At 55.6% G+C, this 17,301-nt stretch overlaps 1 protein-coding gene across 2 annotated transcripts in view; it reads right to left on the bottom strand.

Annotated features, from left to right (window-relative positions):
- The window catches only part of LOC125345008 (ribosome biogenesis protein SLX9 homolog), a 37,466-nt gene that overhangs the window by 11,684 nt on the left and 8,481 nt on the right, over positions 1-17,301 (bottom strand). For both annotated transcript variants that reach the window (XM_048337269.1, XM_048337268.1), the window contains exon 3: positions 5,320-5,388. In XM_048337269.1, the coding sequence (XP_048193226.1) occupies positions 5,320-5,388 (69 nt within the window). The remainder of the gene's footprint in view (positions 1-5,319; positions 5,389-17,301) is intronic.

The following is a 17,301-nucleotide window of genomic DNA, read 5'->3' as shown; positions in this document are numbered from 1 at the left end:
CTCATGTGGTAGAGTGCCAACCTTGGAAGAAAAACTAAGAAAGTGCCCAGGTCCTGAGTTCAAGTCCCAGTACCAGCACAGAAAGTCCAAATACCCAGGTGCAGTGGTACAAACCTGTAATGCCAGGTAAGAGGGAGGAAGAGATGGAAGGACTGAGGCTATGGGGCATCCAGGGCCAACTCGTCAAGTCTGGTGCCATGGCTCATGCCTGCTATCACAGCTACAGGAGGCAGAAGAACCCGAGGATCACGGTTCAAGCACTGCCCCAGCAAAAAGTCAGCAAGACCCCATCTCAACAAACAAGCCTGTAATCCCAGTTAAGTGGGGGTCATAAACAGAATGACCACAGGCCCCGGCTAGACTAAGGAAAAAGCAAGAGAGCCTACTGGAAAAATGAAAGAGCTGGGGACATGGTAGAGTGACAGAGCCGACCCAGCAAGTGCCAGGCTCAGAGCTGAAACCCCAATACGACAGCCAACAAGAAAAAAAGTCAATATTCCCTGGCCCACAAGCCAGGTGGCTCACACCTTTAACCTCAGGTACTCAGGAGGCCAGCCTGGGCTGAGAAGTCCCTGTGAGACTCTTATCTCCAATTAAACACCAGAAAACCAGAAGTGGTGCTGTGGCTCTAAGTGGTAGAATGCCAGCCTTGAGCAAAAGAGCTCAAGGATACTGGCCAAGCCCTGAGTTCAAGCCCCACGAATGACCAAAAATAAACAGGGCTCTCAGCGAGACCAATGAATCACAAAGAAAATTATGAAGAACCAAAATAAGACAGCAGAGAAAGCAAGCGAAAGCGGCAGCAGACCATGGCTGTTCCCCTTACCCACCCCACTCCTGAAGAACACTACGAACCAGCCAAGCAGTGTCCAAGCCTGCCCAACACAGCTCTTTAGGAACCAGGGGAAAAGAGAATCCTACCTGAAATACAAGCTCTCGGTGCTATACCACACCAACAGCATCCAAGTGGACTGAGGCCGACTGAGGGACTGGGAGAGGCAAGGGTACATGCACCCCGCAATTCTGGAGGAACTCAGGTGGGAAAGCAATGAGTCTGTGTGCATTTCCAGGGCCAGCATCCTGGGGCACACGGGCCCAGGAGTGGAGGAAGGGCTTGCTTCAGTGGCAGGAAGGACCATGGTGCGGCCGGGACACAGCAGAGCAGGGCCACAGAACACAGCAACACTGAGGTCCTAAGAATCCACAAGGAAACAGCCAAATCTGTGTAAGATGGAGCAGCAATATCACAAGGTGCAAGAGAACTATTTAAAAGATCAGCTACACTGAATGTACTATGAGAGGTGAGAAAACAGTTAGACCAGAATACCAACACACCTTTCCAGAAGAAACACAGAAAAACCCGCTACACAACACCAATGCTGGAAATGAAAACTCAATACCACTGGTGCCAATGACTCACACATGCAATACCACACAGGAGGCTGAGATTAGAGAATCTAGCTCAAAGCTATCTCAGGCAGGAAAGTCTGCGAGGCTCTCATCTCCAATTAACCACCAAAAGGCAGAAATGGAGCTGCTGAACACTAGTGAGAGCGCGAAGGGACAACGCCCAGGCCCTGAGTTCAAGCCCCAATTCTAGAGCAACAGCAACGATATGCCATTTTCATAGACTTGTTGTTGTGGTAATTCTCCTGAAGTTGATCTATAGCTTCAACACAACCCCATTCCTGAGCCAAATAAGACACTGGCAAGGTGGAGGTAACACTGAATGGAAACACCAAGAACTAAAAATGCTCAGGGCAGAGGGGCCACGGTGGGGGACCTACACTGCCCACGTCTACACTCGCATCAGACGAAACCTTATCATGTGCAAGACATGGGCTGGCGAGACAGAAGAGAGTCAGGAAGCAGACCCGCACTGGCAGGCCTTTCCCACTGGCACCCCAAATATCACCGGATGAAGAACAAACAGTGCTAGAACAAAGGTGTCGCACGCTACAAAGGACCTCCATCACCACAGTGGCAAGCAGGCAGACAGGACGGGCCACGGCCGGAAGATAAAAGCAAAACTACTTCCAGAAGGAAACGAGAAGTTATCTCCATGATTAGGTTTAGGCAAATTTTCTTAAACAGTACATATACCATAACCAATGAAGAAATAAAACTTCTCAAAATTAAGCTCTTGTGATTAAAAAAGATAAAGTCATGTTCTGCAGGGAAATAACCTACACAGCACAGGGCTGGCCAAGGACTGCTCTTCAAGATGCAGAAAGGAGTCTCTGAAATGAGAGATAAAGAAGCAAAAAAGCCTTGCTAAGTGACCCCCACTGAAGAGGCGGCCAAGTGGGCAGGAAGCACCACGGCACACCCCCCTGGTAGTGCCCCCCTGACTGTAGGGCTGCAGAGCGCCTCAGCTAGAACACGGGCCCCAAGAACTCTCACGCCCCTTGTGGGGGCGCAGATGCACAACTGCTTTAGAAATGTCTGGCAGTTGCTTATAAGACTAAACACACACCTACCCTACGACCCAGTGTTCCATTCCTAAGTATTTACACAAGAGGAACAAAAACACATCTACAGGAAGGGGAAGAAGTATTCACGCAGCCTTGTTAGTAGAGCCGAAATGGACAGGCCGGGTGCCTCGAGAGGAGAGGGAGGGAGGTGCTGCCCCAGTGCGCAGCCGGGCAGGGCAGATCTTTCCCCGCATGACTCCGCCATCCACTCCGCCGAGAGGGCTCGGTGGTGATGTGAAGGTCACTGGCTCCAAGGGACATCACTACTCACTGTACACAAACATAATCTTCAAAAGGAAAAGGGAAACGAGGGCCCATAAACAAACTAGCCTGTAGCCAAATTATTTGGGGGGAAGTGTGCTGATATCTGAAATCTACTTTGGAATGCACAAACAAGTGTGACGGATGGACAGGAGGGGAGAGAAGACCCTCTGTGGTAAGGAAACAGTGTTAAATGCACACATAGCTAAAGCCGTATGAGGACAACTGACAGCATTCAATGCTAAAGAAAACATGAAAACACAAGGGCTTCATGGCCAAACAAACCTAAAGAGAGACGCAAGAGAGAGCCAGAAAGACAGAAACACCTAATTTAGGATGGAAGAGTAGGACTGAGCATTAAAATAAAGAGAACTAGGACCAGAAAAGGTAAAACTTAACTCATCCAGCAAGACCCAAGGGACCCTTGTGAGAAAGCAGCAAGGAAGCACGGCTAGCCAAGGTGGAGATGGAGTTCATCAGCGCTCTCGAAGGAGACCAGGAGCGGTACCGCCAGCTGGTGGAACTAATACATTCCAAAGAGTTACACCTCCGAACGTGTCCAGGCCTGGCCAGCGTGACCCATTCAGTGCTCAGATCTAGCTCACCATGCTAGGAATGGTGAAAAGGGAAATGAAGGAATGAACCATTTCTTAGGAAACATCCAAGAAATGACAGAAAACAGGAAACTAATAACCATGGAGAAGCTGGTGTGTTTCTCTGAGTGCTACCTACAAAACACATCCTATGGTGCTGGCCACAGTGCTCAGTCTTCCATCTCCTTGAAAGGAAGATCTGGGATGATCACTGCTTGAGGCCAGCCAATGCATAAACTGAAGATCTATCCGAAAAACAAACTAAAGCAAAAAGAGCTAGGTGCATGGCTCAAGTGGTAAAGAATTTATTTTAGCAAGCCCAAGGCCCTGAGTTCAAACTCAGCACCATAAAAACAAAAACAAGGGCTGGGAATGCAGCTTAGTGGTAGAGTGCTTGCCTCATATACATGAAGCCCTGGGTTCAATTCCTCAGCACCACATATATAGAAAAAGCCAGAAGTGGCGCTGTGGCTTAAGTGGTAGAGTGCTAGCCTTGAGCAGAAAGAAGCCAGGGACAGTGCTCAGGCCCTGAGTTCAAGCCCCAGCACTGGCAATAAATAAATAAAAACACATACCATGTATAGTCATCAAAGCAAAGAATAATGCAAATCACATTTTAACATGTGAGAAGATTAAGATGAAAATATTACAAACTAGGGCTGGGAATATGGCCTAGTGGCAAGAGTGCTTGCCTCCTACACATGAAGCTCTCAGTTCGATTCCCCAGCACCACATATATGGAAAACGGCCAGAAGGGGCGCTGTGGCTCAGGTGGCAGAGTGCTAGCCTTGAGCAGGAAGAAGCCAGGGACAGTGCTCAGGCCCTGAGTCCAAAGCCCAGGACTGGCCAAAAAAAAAAAAAAAAGAAAGAAAATATTACAAACTAATTTCAGAGTCAGCAGAAGCACCCTACAAAGAAAAGATCAAGAACAAAATTGTAACACTCGATGTAAACACAAAATCTTTTTTTTTAAATCAGCAAATACTTAGCACTATAAAAAAGAACCACATATTCCAAAATAAAAGGGGTGAGAGGAGAAGCATTCAACCTGTTGAAACATGTCTGGCTGTGAGCCTGGGACAACACTGCTGCAGGCAGGAAAACAAGAACCATGGCCCTTGCCAGACACACAGCTGACCCGAGAGGGATCTGTGTCTGTCTGCTCCAGGCGTCTCTGTTCAAGACTCACCAGGTCTACACCACCTTCGAGATTAAAAACCCTCCCATGGGAAGGTGGGAACCATGGCTCACATCTGTAATCCTAGCGACGTAGCAGGCTGAGATCTAAGGATAATGGTTTGAAGATAACTCAGGCAGAAAAGTCCTTAAGACTCCATCACCAACTAACTGGCAAAAAAAAAAAAGCTGACTCACGGGGGCTGGGAGTGTGGCTTAGTGGTAGAGTGCTTGCCTAGCATGCATGAAGCCCTGGGTTCGATTCCTTAGCACCACATACACAGAAAAGGCTGGAAGTGGCACTTCGGCTCAAGAGGCAGCACGCTAGCTAGCCCTGAGCAAAAACAAGCCAGAGACAGTGCTCAGGCCTTGAGTCCAAGCGCCAGGACTGGCAAAAAAACAAAGTTGACCTGAAGGTGTGGCTCAAGTGGTATAGTACAGGCCATGAGCTAAAAAAAAAAAAAAAAAGGAGAGAATGCAAGACCCTGAGGTTCAACCCCAGCACAGGTACACAAAAAAAATCCTTACCATGGGAGCAAAAACCAGGCCCTTTTAATCCAAAGGGACGGAGAAGCCAGCTTCCTTGGTGGGCCAGGCGATGCTACTCACTCTGGGGACAGGCCACCCGGTACGGCGTCCCCCCCCAGCTGAGAGCCTGAGCGGCCTGCTCCGTGGTTTCTGTCAGGGTGCCGTGAGCTAGGGCCAGGACCAGTGACCCCAGGAGGGAACCCCAGCCTGTGTGGTCTGGGCACAGGCAGGGGCCTGTCGGATGAAGGCCCTGGCACGGCTGCCCTGGAGATGAGGGCACAACTTACTCTGTAGCCATTGTTCACGCCGCAGCCTCAGTTTCTCCTTCTTAGGCAGAACGGCCTTTGCCTCCGAACCTGAGGAGAGAGCATATGAGCAACAAGTGAGCGTTCAGGTAGCCCTTCTGCTCTCACAGGACAACGGCCCACAGCCACAGCCCCCACCCTGTGTCCTGGGACCTGTGGGCGAGGCGGGGGCGATTCTGACTGTGCTGGCTGCTCCAGACACAGCGGCTCGGTGAAGTGCCAGCACGCGTCAGGAGAACAAGCAGAGCCAGACATCCGCACTTGTCCCCACCAAGGTGTGTGCTGGGCTACTGGACACCACGGGCTAGCCTCAGGTCCACAGCCAAGGGACAGCAAGGCTGGAGAGACCCCTCTACAGAAGCAACACAACTGAAGCATTAAGAGGACAAAAGCTGGACAAGTGCACAGCTACAGGAGCAGCCTAGCCCGTCACCACAGGCCTGTACCCCGAGGGGTAGCATGCTGCAGTTGCCTGGCATGTGTGGGCACCGACCAGTGGGCGAGGTGCTCCCAACCAGCCCCAGACTAGATTCCAGGCAGCCATCTCCGGGAAGCTACCACTCTGCAGAGCAGACAGGCCTTGGTAGGGAGGACTTCTCTCCCCAGACCTCACCCAGACTCGGGAAGGGGCTGCCAGGACGGCCGGTACAGGAGCAGGGCTGGAGGAGGAAGCGCAGTGGTCCGGGGTCCGCCCCGTGCTGCGGGGTGGCAGGGAGCAGCCTCCGCTCCTCCCCCTGGGGAGGACCACGCCACCTCTGCGCTGCAGCACCTCCAGGCCCAGGGCCCAGCGTGGCTGCACAGCAGTGCCCGGGGTGTGGCCAAAATCGCGGAGGGCCCTCAGCTCAAGGTGAGCTGTTGGGAGCAGAGCCCCCCACCCGCCCACAGCCGGAAGGCCGACAGCCCCCCTCCCCCACCAGCCTGGCAGTGGGATCTAGTAAAGCAAGCTGTCCGGGGAGTCACAAGACATACACAAGAAGTAACTTTTACTACTGTCAAGTTTAACCCCTCTACAAGGTACAAAATTACACGAACAAACTCAAAAGGACCCACCAGTTGAGAGGTCATCTGCAGATCACCTAAATAGCTTTTTCAGGTCAGTAAGAAACATGCTGAGAGCAGGAGTGGAAGCTAATGGGAGGGGGCGGGTGAAGGGTGGGCAAATGGTATACTACCCAAGGTTACCGAGGAAGGGAAGAGGGGAGGGCAAGGATGATGGAAGGCTGACTCTCGTCTTAGATACACATATCAATCGTGAAACTGAAACAAACCCCTTGTACAACAACCGAATAGGGAAAAACAAGGAAAAAGGAGCACACAGCTCCAAGAGAAATGAACCTGGTCATAAAGGACAGTACACTTGTATATGCTAGCTACTATTATCCTCTGTCCTGAGGATACAGGCCCAGGACTGTACCCCTGGCCCGCCCGGGTCTGGTGACAGGCAGGCTCTTGGTACCAATGCCCGGCACTCCCTCCAGGCAGCATCTGCGGGTGTCTTAGATGGGTGTATCTGTGATTCATAATCCCACAGCCATAGTTTTACCACCAATGCACCAGTGCTCCAGTTCACAAAGGTGATCTCAGCAGCCCCCAAACTCAAGTGCTGATGTGGCACCTCGCTTCCCGGGAACCTGAGAGGCAAGGGATGGGGCACACCTGTGTGAGGAGGGGAGGGGAAGAGGCAGGAGTCACCAAATGGGAGGCCTCACCCGAGGAGCTCTGTGAGGTCCGTTGCTGGCACGCCCGGGGGACAGGAGGGCAGTTACCTTGGAGGGCACAGCAAGAGTCAACGCCCTTCTTTCTTATAAGTTCTTTACCATCTAAACAGCACCACGTAATTAAAGGCCTGCTTTAAAGACAAACCCAAAATACGTTTATAAACTGAGGCCAAGTAACCGAAATGAGAATCGCTACCTTGAAAAATTAACCACCCAGCCCCATCCATGTATTTTCTCAAACACGCTACCACACTTTCCCGCTCTGTTTCTATCTCCAGTGCATCCTGACTGCACGTCCTACCAATCCTCTTTCCATCCATCCACCCCTCCATTAGCTTCCACTCCTGCTCTTGTGTCCTTGGTCAGGTTTTGAATTTGCTTTAGTGATGGGTGGAATCCAGGCCTTGCAAATGCAAACCCTCATTTTTCTGTAAAATAAGTAAACACGTACAGTATCCTATCTGTATTAACAGTTCATCATTTTAGCAAAATTCTGGCTTCCAAAATGGTTGCTTTCATCTTCGCTCAGTTTTACGTATCTCTGAAGTAAGCATGCACTGAACCAGCTCTGACCCGGCCCCGTCGATGAAAATCGCCTCTCGTGATGAACTGTTAAGCACCCCAAACCATTCTGCACATCAGAAGGGCAGATGCCAAACCCTGCAACTGACTGTGACAGGAGACACCGTGTGGTCTGGCCCCACAGGCATTTTCCAGGGCTGGCAAGGCCATGTCCCCACAGCTGCTGCGTCCACCAGGAGCCCCTCCCGGCCCTCCTGCAGGAGCCCCGCCGGCTTCCCCTCCCCCGCCGTGCTGCAGCCCATCATCACTCGCTGTGATCCAGAGAAGGGACATGGCCCGGCAGAGGCCCAGACCCTCCCCCCCACCCCCCACCCCGTGCCGGCTGCAATGGAGGCGAGTCACAGCGAGGCACTCAGTACTCAGAAGAGCACCCAGGCTCTCTGTGGGGTGAAACTGCTGACTGGCCCCCACCGCCAGTGTCACCCCACCCATCCATGGGGTGAACTTTTCCCAGCCCTGACAGGCTGTCCCACTCCTCCTGAAGTCTACATGAGACACAAGAGCCCAGAGGACGGGCACTCTGCAAGACCACGAGCCAACACCAAGAAAGGAAGGCTGACTCAAACCCATGGCACTCTCCGTGGACAGCAGGCAGAGTCCTGCTATCTGTGTGGCTGCCCCTAGGGAGCTCAGCACGTGGGAACCCACCAGGACTCCTCAGTAGCACAGCCAAGCGGCCAAGACCAGGAGCCTGGCTTCTCTCCCTCCGAAGAAGCCAGGACCATGAACAAAGCACAAAAGCTGACTTAGGACATGAGATCAGGCTGGGGATGTGGCTTCGTGGTAGAGTGCTTGCCTGTGCATGCAGCCCTGGGTTCCATTCCTCAGCACCACATAAAAAGAAAAAGCCAGAGGGCTGGGGATATGGCCTAGTGGCAAGAGTGCTTGCTTCGTATACATGAAGCCCTGGGTTCGATTCCCCAGCACCACATATATAGAAAACAGCCAGAAGGGGCGCTGTGGCTCAAGTGGCAGAGTGCTAGCGTTGAGCAAAAAGAAGCCAGGGACAGTGCTCAGGCCCTGAGTCCAAGGCCCAGGACCGGGGGGGGGGGGGGGGGGAAGAAAAAGAAAAGAAAGAAAAAAGAAAAGGCCAGAAGGGGCACTGTGGCTCCAGTGGTGATAGGGTGCCAGCCTTGAGCAAAAAGAAGTTCAGGGATAGTGCTCAGGCCCTGAGTTCAAGCCCCAGGACCGGCAAAAAAAGGACATGAGATGGCTTACACAGGCGCCACACATGTATGCAGGAAACCCAGAGGCTACGAGGACGAAGCGGATTGGCAAGGCCTGCCTCTAAGCTAGGCAGGCACAGCGACTCAGACCACAGCAGCTGGCACCTCCGGGGTCAGCTGTGCCCGCTCCGGAAAGGGAATGAGGTGCTGGAACACAAGCGTCCCCCTCACCTCTCGAGCAAGCACAGGCCTGCCTCTGCAGCCACAGCTGGATTCTGTACAGCGCAAACCGCCCTGGCTTGCTGGAGGAGGAGCAAGGGAGCAAGGGAGCAAGGGCACGCGGAGCTGGGCTCCACTCCGCAGCGTTCTACTGTGACGGAAACCGGAGGTGCAGCTCAGACCTTGGGGCTCAGCCCTTCAAGGGCTGCCTGCCTGCCTGCCCTCACCAGCCCTGCAGGATGGGTAAAAATCACACCACGTCCCACCTACCCTGGGGTCGTTCACTGTGGCCCAGCCACGGGCCTGAGGGAAAGGAACCCACAGGGCCAGGTGCACTGGGGGCCGACCACTCAGAACACTCCAGGACGGCCCGGCGTCACAGGCTCTGCTGGGGCACCTCCATGTCATGAGGGCCTTGGGAATGCAAGATCAAGCTGCTCCTGTCAGGCTCAGGGCAGTGCCAGAAAGCAGGATGGGTGGCACAGCTGCACAGGGCATCCCATGCAAGCCTCCTTCCCCACCCCACCTCCAAGGTCCCGTTTAGAAACCCGCTGCCGCCTCTGGCCCAGGCCAGCTGCCAGCAAGGAGCGGGAGCCACAAACAGCTAAGAACCCAAACAATCCCAGCCCCCAGATCATGAGTGTCAGGCTTAGGAACAGCAACACACACGTTCAGACGACACCTTCTTGCCAGTCTTCCCCCAGGTGGGTGGGTGGCCACAACACACTCACTCAAACAAGGGAGGAACCTCCAAGTTCACCAAGGCCCCAAACCACTGTGGTAGGCTGAGCTTCCATCCCTTGGGAGGGTAGCACCAAAGAGCAGAGGACAGACCCACAGGGCAAGGAAGTTCCTGGACAGTCTTCTGGTCCCCAAGGAGAACCTCCAGGCCCACTTCCTGAACAGAGTTCTAGAAAGGCGTTCTGAGGGCCCAGTGTCCAGGCACGAGGCCTCCAGAGTGAGGCACACCAGGCTCAGGGGCAGGGGGCAGCATGCGGGAAGCTCCGAGCAAACAGGTGCGGAGAGCGGATAGCACGGCGCTGCAGGGGAGAAGGACCGGGAAGGGCATGCTTTCTGCTTTCTCCCCCGTGATACGTTTACTCCTTACACTAGTAATTATAAGGAGATGTTTCAACTCTGCCATGGGCTGGCTCCACTCCTAGGGAGCCAGGCGTTGGCAGAATGGGCTGAGGGGCCATATCAGTCCTTTCCCCTGCTCTCCCAGACTCAGGGCGCCTGGCCCCTGGCCCATCCACGGTTCTCTCACTGCCTGGAGAGGCTGAGCCGGGGAGGTGCTGGCCCTGCCAGGTCCCGCCTGGGCCTCCGCAGTGCCGGAGGGCAGGCACCGCCTCCGCGTCCACCTCCTTCCCAAGCACGGGGAGCGGAGGGCAGCTTGCAGGGGGGCAGCCCTCTTGCATGACCTTCCTTCCACTGCTGGATACTCGGACTGCGTTAAGGCCGTCAGCTCCAACAGGCAACTTGGATCCAATGAAAGCCTGCCCCCCCTCCTTGTGCTCTCAGACGCAGTGCTCTGGGATGGGGAGGGGTCACTTTCACACGTGCACCCCCACCAGCCTCTGCGCTCACAGCACTACAGGAGAAACCCCTGGGGTCCCTGCCGGAGGGAGTGCTAGGCCGCCAGTAAGAGGCAGTGAGGAGGACAGAGCCCAGCCTCCGCTGGCTCCATGCTGGCTTCGGATCCCATCTGTCCGCTCTCGGCTGCACCACAGAGGACCCGGAAGACGTGTGGAGGAGCACAGGGGAGCCTCTGGGCCACACTGGCTCACCCGCTCAGCTCCAGCGCCTCCACAGGGTTTCCTCACAAGGACGCTGGGCCTAAACCACAACTTCCCACCCGACCGGGAGGGGGCAGCTGAGGACACACACAGGGAGCACGGAGGGACCCAGCCGCTGCACAGACAAGGACGCGGGCGTCCGTGCCCCACACAGGGTCTGCCTAACACTGGGTTGCATGCATTATGTTTGGGTGCAGAACTCACACTAGGGAAGAACTTGCTCAACAAGGTTTACATCTTAAAAATTTCCCTAAGGACAACTTGCTCACATCCCTGAGCTCACTTTCCAACACCAGCCCCTGAGCGCCTCTCTCTGGCCATGGCACGGCATGGGCCTGACGCTGGGCTGACCTAGAAAGGAACGTGGCTCTGCTGCCCTCTGCCGGTCACGAGGCGAGTGCGGCTGGATGGGGCCTCACGGTGTCCTGCCCTTGAGTGCGTCCACAGATGGAGATGCCACCCGGAGGTCACTGTGAGTCGGGGCCTGGACAGGCGCCAGAGAGTGCTGCAGCCGGGGCAGCACGGGGTGCCGGGCCCGGCCGCGGCGCACCAGCTCTGCTGCTGGCCTCCAGGCAGTCTCAAGCGTAGGGCGAGGGCCCAGGAGGAAGGAGTCCCCCAGTCACTACCCAAAGAATGGACAGAGTACATAGGAGCTGCTAGATAGGAGGGTCCAGGAACTTACAGCAACTCCCCTTTAGGCCATGGAGCAAAGGTGAGCTTGCTGGGGCCTGGGGCCTCAGAGAGGACACTGGACTCCAGCCTCAGATCTATACCCCATCCTCCTCTTGGGCCAGCCAAGCCATGCACTACACGAGTCCTGCTCTGCAGGTGCAGCGTCCAGCACAACCCCACAGGGGGCAGCTGGGGGGCACAGAGGATGGGAGGAGACCTGGGGCAGATGGCACGCCCCAGCCAGATGGTCTCCAAGACTGCAGCAGAAACACATAAGATACAGACTACCAATGAAGCGCCCAGGGGACTCAGGCCCCACCGCCTCAGAGGTACACGCTCGCCCAGGAAGGGCGGCACGGCAGGTGTCTGCCCACAAATCCTGGACACACAGGCAGGCAGCGCTAGCCGCTGCAGAGCCACAGCAGCTGCATCCTCCTCAGCCCCAGGTCAGGGACGTGGAGTTATTTTTGGCTCAGTGCAAGGCGGGGATGAGACACATGCTAACAAAGGCAGACAGGCACCGCAGGCCACTGCTGCCTTTGAAACCAGACAGGTCACTGGGCATGAGCAGCCAGGGAGACGTGGGCTGCACGCCAGCCCGGCCTGTATCCCTGCCCGGCCTGCATCCCTGCCCAGACTCCATCCCCTCCCAGCCTGCATCCCGCCCGGCCTGCATCCCCTCCCGGCCTGCATCCCAGCCTGCATCCCGGCCTGGCCTGTATCCTGTCCCAGACTCCATCCCCTCCCAGCCTGCATCACCTCCCGCCTGCATCCCGGCCCAGACTCCATCCCAGCCTGCATCCCTGCCCGGCCTGCATCCCTGCCCAGCCTGCATCCCGGCCCAGCCTGCATCCCAGCCTGCATCCCAGCCTGGCCTGTATCCTGTCCCAGACTCCATCCCCTCCCAGCCTGCATCACCTCCCGGCCTGCATCCCGGCCCAGACTCCAACCCAGCTGCATCCCTGCCTGGCCTGCATCCCCGCTCGGCCTGCATCCCGGCCCAGCCTGCATCCCAGCCTGCATCCGGCCTGCATCCCGGCCTGCATCCCCTCCCAGCCTGCATCCCGGCCCAGACTCCATCCCAGCCTGCATCCCGGCCTGGCCTGTATCCTGTCCCAGACTCCATCCCCTCCCAGCCTGCATCCCGGCCCAGACTCCATCCCAGCCTGCATCCCCTCCCAGCCTGCATCCCCTCCCGGCCTGCATCCCGGCCTGGCATGTATCCCCACCCGGCCTGCATCCCAGCCCGCATCCCGGCCCGGCCTGCATCCCGGCCTGCATCCCCTGCAGTGGCAGCCCAGAGAAGCCACCAGCCAGGCGCAGGGTCAGCATCCAGGATAGAAGTGATTACGCCCAAACCAGGACAGGCACTAGGAGAGTGGAGGTGTGGTAAAGAGAGGCTGCCACACACTCAGTGCCCACAGGGGGCCCTTGGAACCCCTGGATGTGAGGGCTGAGGGGTGGAGGAGTCAGCCCTTCTCCCCAGCCATGCCCTCTGGGGGTCCAATGGCCACCCAGGTCCAGCCCAAGGGGAGCGAGTGGGGAAGACACACCGGAACTCTGGAGTCGAGAGTCCCGGCCCAGGACACTGGGAGTCGGGGCTGTGAAGAGGGCAAGGAAGCACAGGAGAGCCCAGGAAAAGCCTCTCAAGACCCAAGGCCAGCTGAGGAGCAGGTGAACTGTGCATTTAGGAGCATCTCTTCCCCATTCCCACTGGGATGCTGAGCAGGCTCACAGAACGGAACAGGGAGCCCTCACCTGGCCACTGTCATCTGGGATAACCAGGCTGCTGGCTCCTCACATGCCAGAAAACCAGCTCCTTTAGCGTCCCTCAGCCTCCTTCCACCTGCTTGCAACGAGAGCACTGAGGAGGTCTGGGGACACCTCAGAAGCCAGGGTGCCAGTGACCTTTGAACTCCGCCCTGGAAGAATGGGCTTTCCTGCATCCCTCCCAAAAGCAGCTCCCCAGAGATGTGGAACACAGACCTTCAGGAATGGACGGAATAGGGAGAATGTAGGAAGACCTCAACACTGAAGTGGGCCACCCCAATTCCAGGAGAGACCTCAGTTCATTTTCCCTCACAAACAACAGCAATGTCCTTCCAGAACCGGAGAATGATGAAAGCCATACAAGTAAACTCAGCTTCTGACTTCATCTTAGTCCATTCTCTCCAGGATGTCAAGGGCTCCAGAGATGCCGTGAACACAAGTAGCCGGTGTGAGCCACCTGGCGGATCCCCTGGGAGAGCAAAGCAGTGTGTGCTGAGCCGGGACCTTTCTGCCTGAAGTCAGTCTCAGGACCTGCAAGGAGGGGCTGGCGCCACCTGTGGATGGGGGACAGAGAGTCCTGGCCCATGGCCACAGGACTTGTGAGAAGCTACGAGGCCTGCTCCACCTGGCAGTCACAGGGCTCCATGCCAAACTAGCGCTTGCTGCTGCCCAATGCTGTCCTCAACACCCCAGGAGACCCAAATGCTACCATCTCCTTCCACAAATGTGCAGCCAGGGCCGACAAGCACCTGGCTGGAAGTCACAGTGAGAAGAGCCTCAAGCCCTCAACCAACGGGAAACCAGGGCCTCTGTCCTGTGCTCCACCCTGACCTCCTCTGACACTCAGCTCTGCGGACAGCAGGCCATCGTGCTCAGCAATCCCACACAGGCCAAGGCTCCAGCCTCCAAAACCGGCCTCCAGCCCCATGACTCCCCCATACCAACTTCATGGGTAGAGGAAGGATTTCCTCCTGGGTTTATGCCCAGGAAGTGACCTTGCCACAGTCCATCCTAGACAGCCAATGCAGCTTGTCCTCATGTGACTGTCTGCCCTGTCTGAAACATCTGGACAATCACAAAGGCACGGGGACATCTGTAAGTGACCCTCGCTGACCAGCCCCAAGGGGATGCGCCTTCACAGGCGCCCAGTGAGCCCCTTCAGCTGAACAGCCCCACCAAGAGGCCAAGGAAGGCCCGTGCCAAAAGCTCACAGAGACGGCTTTGGGCTTCAAGAACCCTCCCAATGGTAAGGCACACGGAGAGGCTGCGCTGCTGGAGCTCAGGGCAGGCCCCAGCCTCGGGGTCCTTGGATAGTGTGACAAGTGCCAGCAGCTAGTAGAGGGCCCAGCGCACTGCATCCAAGGTGCCCTCAGGGTGCTGGGTGGGGCAGGGGTAGCCTCAGTTCCATTCTGTGGGTCCAGCAGAGCAGAGGGGGGCTAGGAAGGCACACAGTGAAGCCTCCACATGAGTGTCATGACTCCCAAGTCAGGCAGGGAGGCCCCTGGGGGCTGAGCATGGTGGAAACCTAGCCCATACAGCTGCTTCATGCATCTGCGTAGAGGCCCCCGCCCAGGCCACCCCACAGAAGCCGCTCTGGAAAGGTCCTGGGAAAGGACCTCAGACACCTTGAGGAGAGACAAGACTCCCTGAACTCAGCACCAACAGAAAGTGCCGCCCGTCTCCACACACCACCATCAGCCAGTGTCAGCCGCAGGCCCACTCGGCGTGGCACAACCCAGCCTGCCGCCCGTCTCCACACACCACCATCAGCCGGTGTCAGCCGCAGGCCCACTCGGCGTGGCACAACCCAGCCTGCTGCCCGTCTCCACACACCACCATCAGCCGGTGTCAGCCGCAGGCCCACCCGGCGTGGCACAACCCAGCCTGCCGCCCGTCTCCACACACCACCATCAGCCGGTGTCAGCCGCAGGCCTGTTCCCTCAACACACAGCTGGGCACCCAGGTCCTCAAGTGGGCTTTTCCTGGATCCTGACTGAGACAGCACAGACCAATGGGACAGGAGCCTGGAAACCACAAGCCAGGCAGCACTGCCACTCACCCTTCTAGCTGCTTGGCCCTGGCTAGAAGCAACAATTTTAAGGGCCACTACTACTGGCTAAGAGCCAGCGCTTGCCACCAACAAGAGCGCTAACCCAGTCAGCCAGCTGCACGAACCCGGGGAGCTGGGCTGCACATGTTCGTGCTCAGCCGCCAATCCGGAACCCCGGGAGGACACCTGCGGACAAATGAGGAGGAAAGTGTTCTCTGAGCTGCCGCCTCCACGCACAGACATGGAGAGGCGCTGTAAGAGGCAGCCCTGCTACTCTGTATCTGGGCCCTGTAATCTGAGCTAGTCCCTGCTGCAGTCACCGTTACCATCGCCTTGGGCCACAACAAGGAGGAGGTTCACCGGAAGCTTCTGTGCGGCAGGACCTCCACCAGGTCAGGCCTTATCATCCTAAAGGGAACACCCAAGAGGTGGCTGGGAAGATGGCAGTGTAGCAACAGGGAATCACCCTAGTTCTCTCTGAGCCAACAGAGATTCGGGGTCCTAATGCGCACTTCACCTCAAGAAGACAACAGGAAAAGGTAAAGAAAGAATCATAAGGATGAAGAACTTGTACCTAACACACACAAGGATGGAAAACTGGGAAGTGCTTTCCCCCCACCTCCCACCCCTGCGGCATGACTACGCCGCAACAGTGACCGGAGCCACCAATCGGTAACGGAGGACCACCTCACCCAGGCAGCAAACTTTCACCACCCTGCTGCTCATCAGCTCAAAACAAACTGGGACTGATATTGGTTGGGCACTGGGACTCTGCATTCCCAGCAACCACAGCTGATGGCCCAGAAAGAAACCTGACCTGCTAAAGGGCAGCAGAGACAATCTCCCTGCCCAGCCCTCCGGGAACCTTGCCCCTCCGAACCCCTGTCCCAGAGGTTCAAACACAGCCCTTCCCTCCATGGGAAGTGGCCACCAGTCCAGGACTCAAGTGAGGACTATTTACCCACATCACCCTGCGGGAACCTACCCTTCTGAGGCTCACACCTGTCCCAGAAGTTCAAACACTGCTCCCTACCCCGTAGGAAGTAGATGACAGTCCAGGACTCAAGTGGACAAACCTCCCTGTACCCCAGAGTGAGGATCTGCCCCATCCAGGATTCAAATGAGGTCCAGGTGCCGGAACGCTGCTCCCTTCCCTTCTGGAAATAAGACATCAATCCAGGATTCAGGCCAGGATGACCTATCTACTACAAATAGCAAGAATCCACCTACCTCAGACACAGATCCGGAACAGGACACTAGACTGCTGTGCACCACAGAACCGGAGCCTGCCACTGGACCTAAACCCAGGCCAGGACACCAGACTGCCCCCACATCACTGGCCTGAGTTGAAAGCCGCAAACACAAGTCCCACGGAGGTCCACCCAGTGAGTCGCACACTACCACCACGGAACCTAATACACAATCTGAACACCCTGACAATCCCTGAACTCAAATGCCAATCACAATGGAAGATTACAAAATTCATGATGAAGACAAGCTGCATCCAAAAGCCAACAGCAATCCAGGGAAGAACCCTAGTGAGAGTGAAGAAGAGATGGAGGACAAAAGGTAATAATGGGAGAACTGGCCTATGAAATAAAAGGGGATATCAAAAAACAAATGGAATACAAAGGAGGAAATGACCAAGAATATACAGGTCACCTAGAAAGATACAGAGAAAATGAAGAAACGCTACACATCTCATTAAAAGAAGAAATTAACACCTTGAGAAGAGACTTGAACAAAGAGCCTGAAAGCATGAAAGGCTCAGTTTCCCTATTGCAAATGACAGTTGAAAGCATAAGCTAAAGAATAAGTGAAATAAGTAATATAGTATCAAAAGTTGAGGATAAAACACAAGAATTAGAACAAAAAAATAAAACGCATGGAAAAAAACACACTCAAGATACCAAAGGGAAATTGGAGAATTAGCATTTCAGCCAAAATATCTAATCTATGCATATTCAAGATATATGAGGGAAAAGAATAAA

The sequence above is a fragment of the Perognathus longimembris genome, unplaced genomic scaffold, assembly GCF_023159225.1.
Source record: "Perognathus longimembris pacificus isolate PPM17 unplaced genomic scaffold, ASM2315922v1 HiC_scaffold_5100, whole genome shotgun sequence".
Taxonomy (NCBI): domain Eukaryota; kingdom Metazoa; phylum Chordata; class Mammalia; order Rodentia; family Heteromyidae; genus Perognathus; species Perognathus longimembris.
Note: the sequence above shows the minus strand (reverse complement) of the source record. Positions and strands in the feature narration are given on the sequence as shown.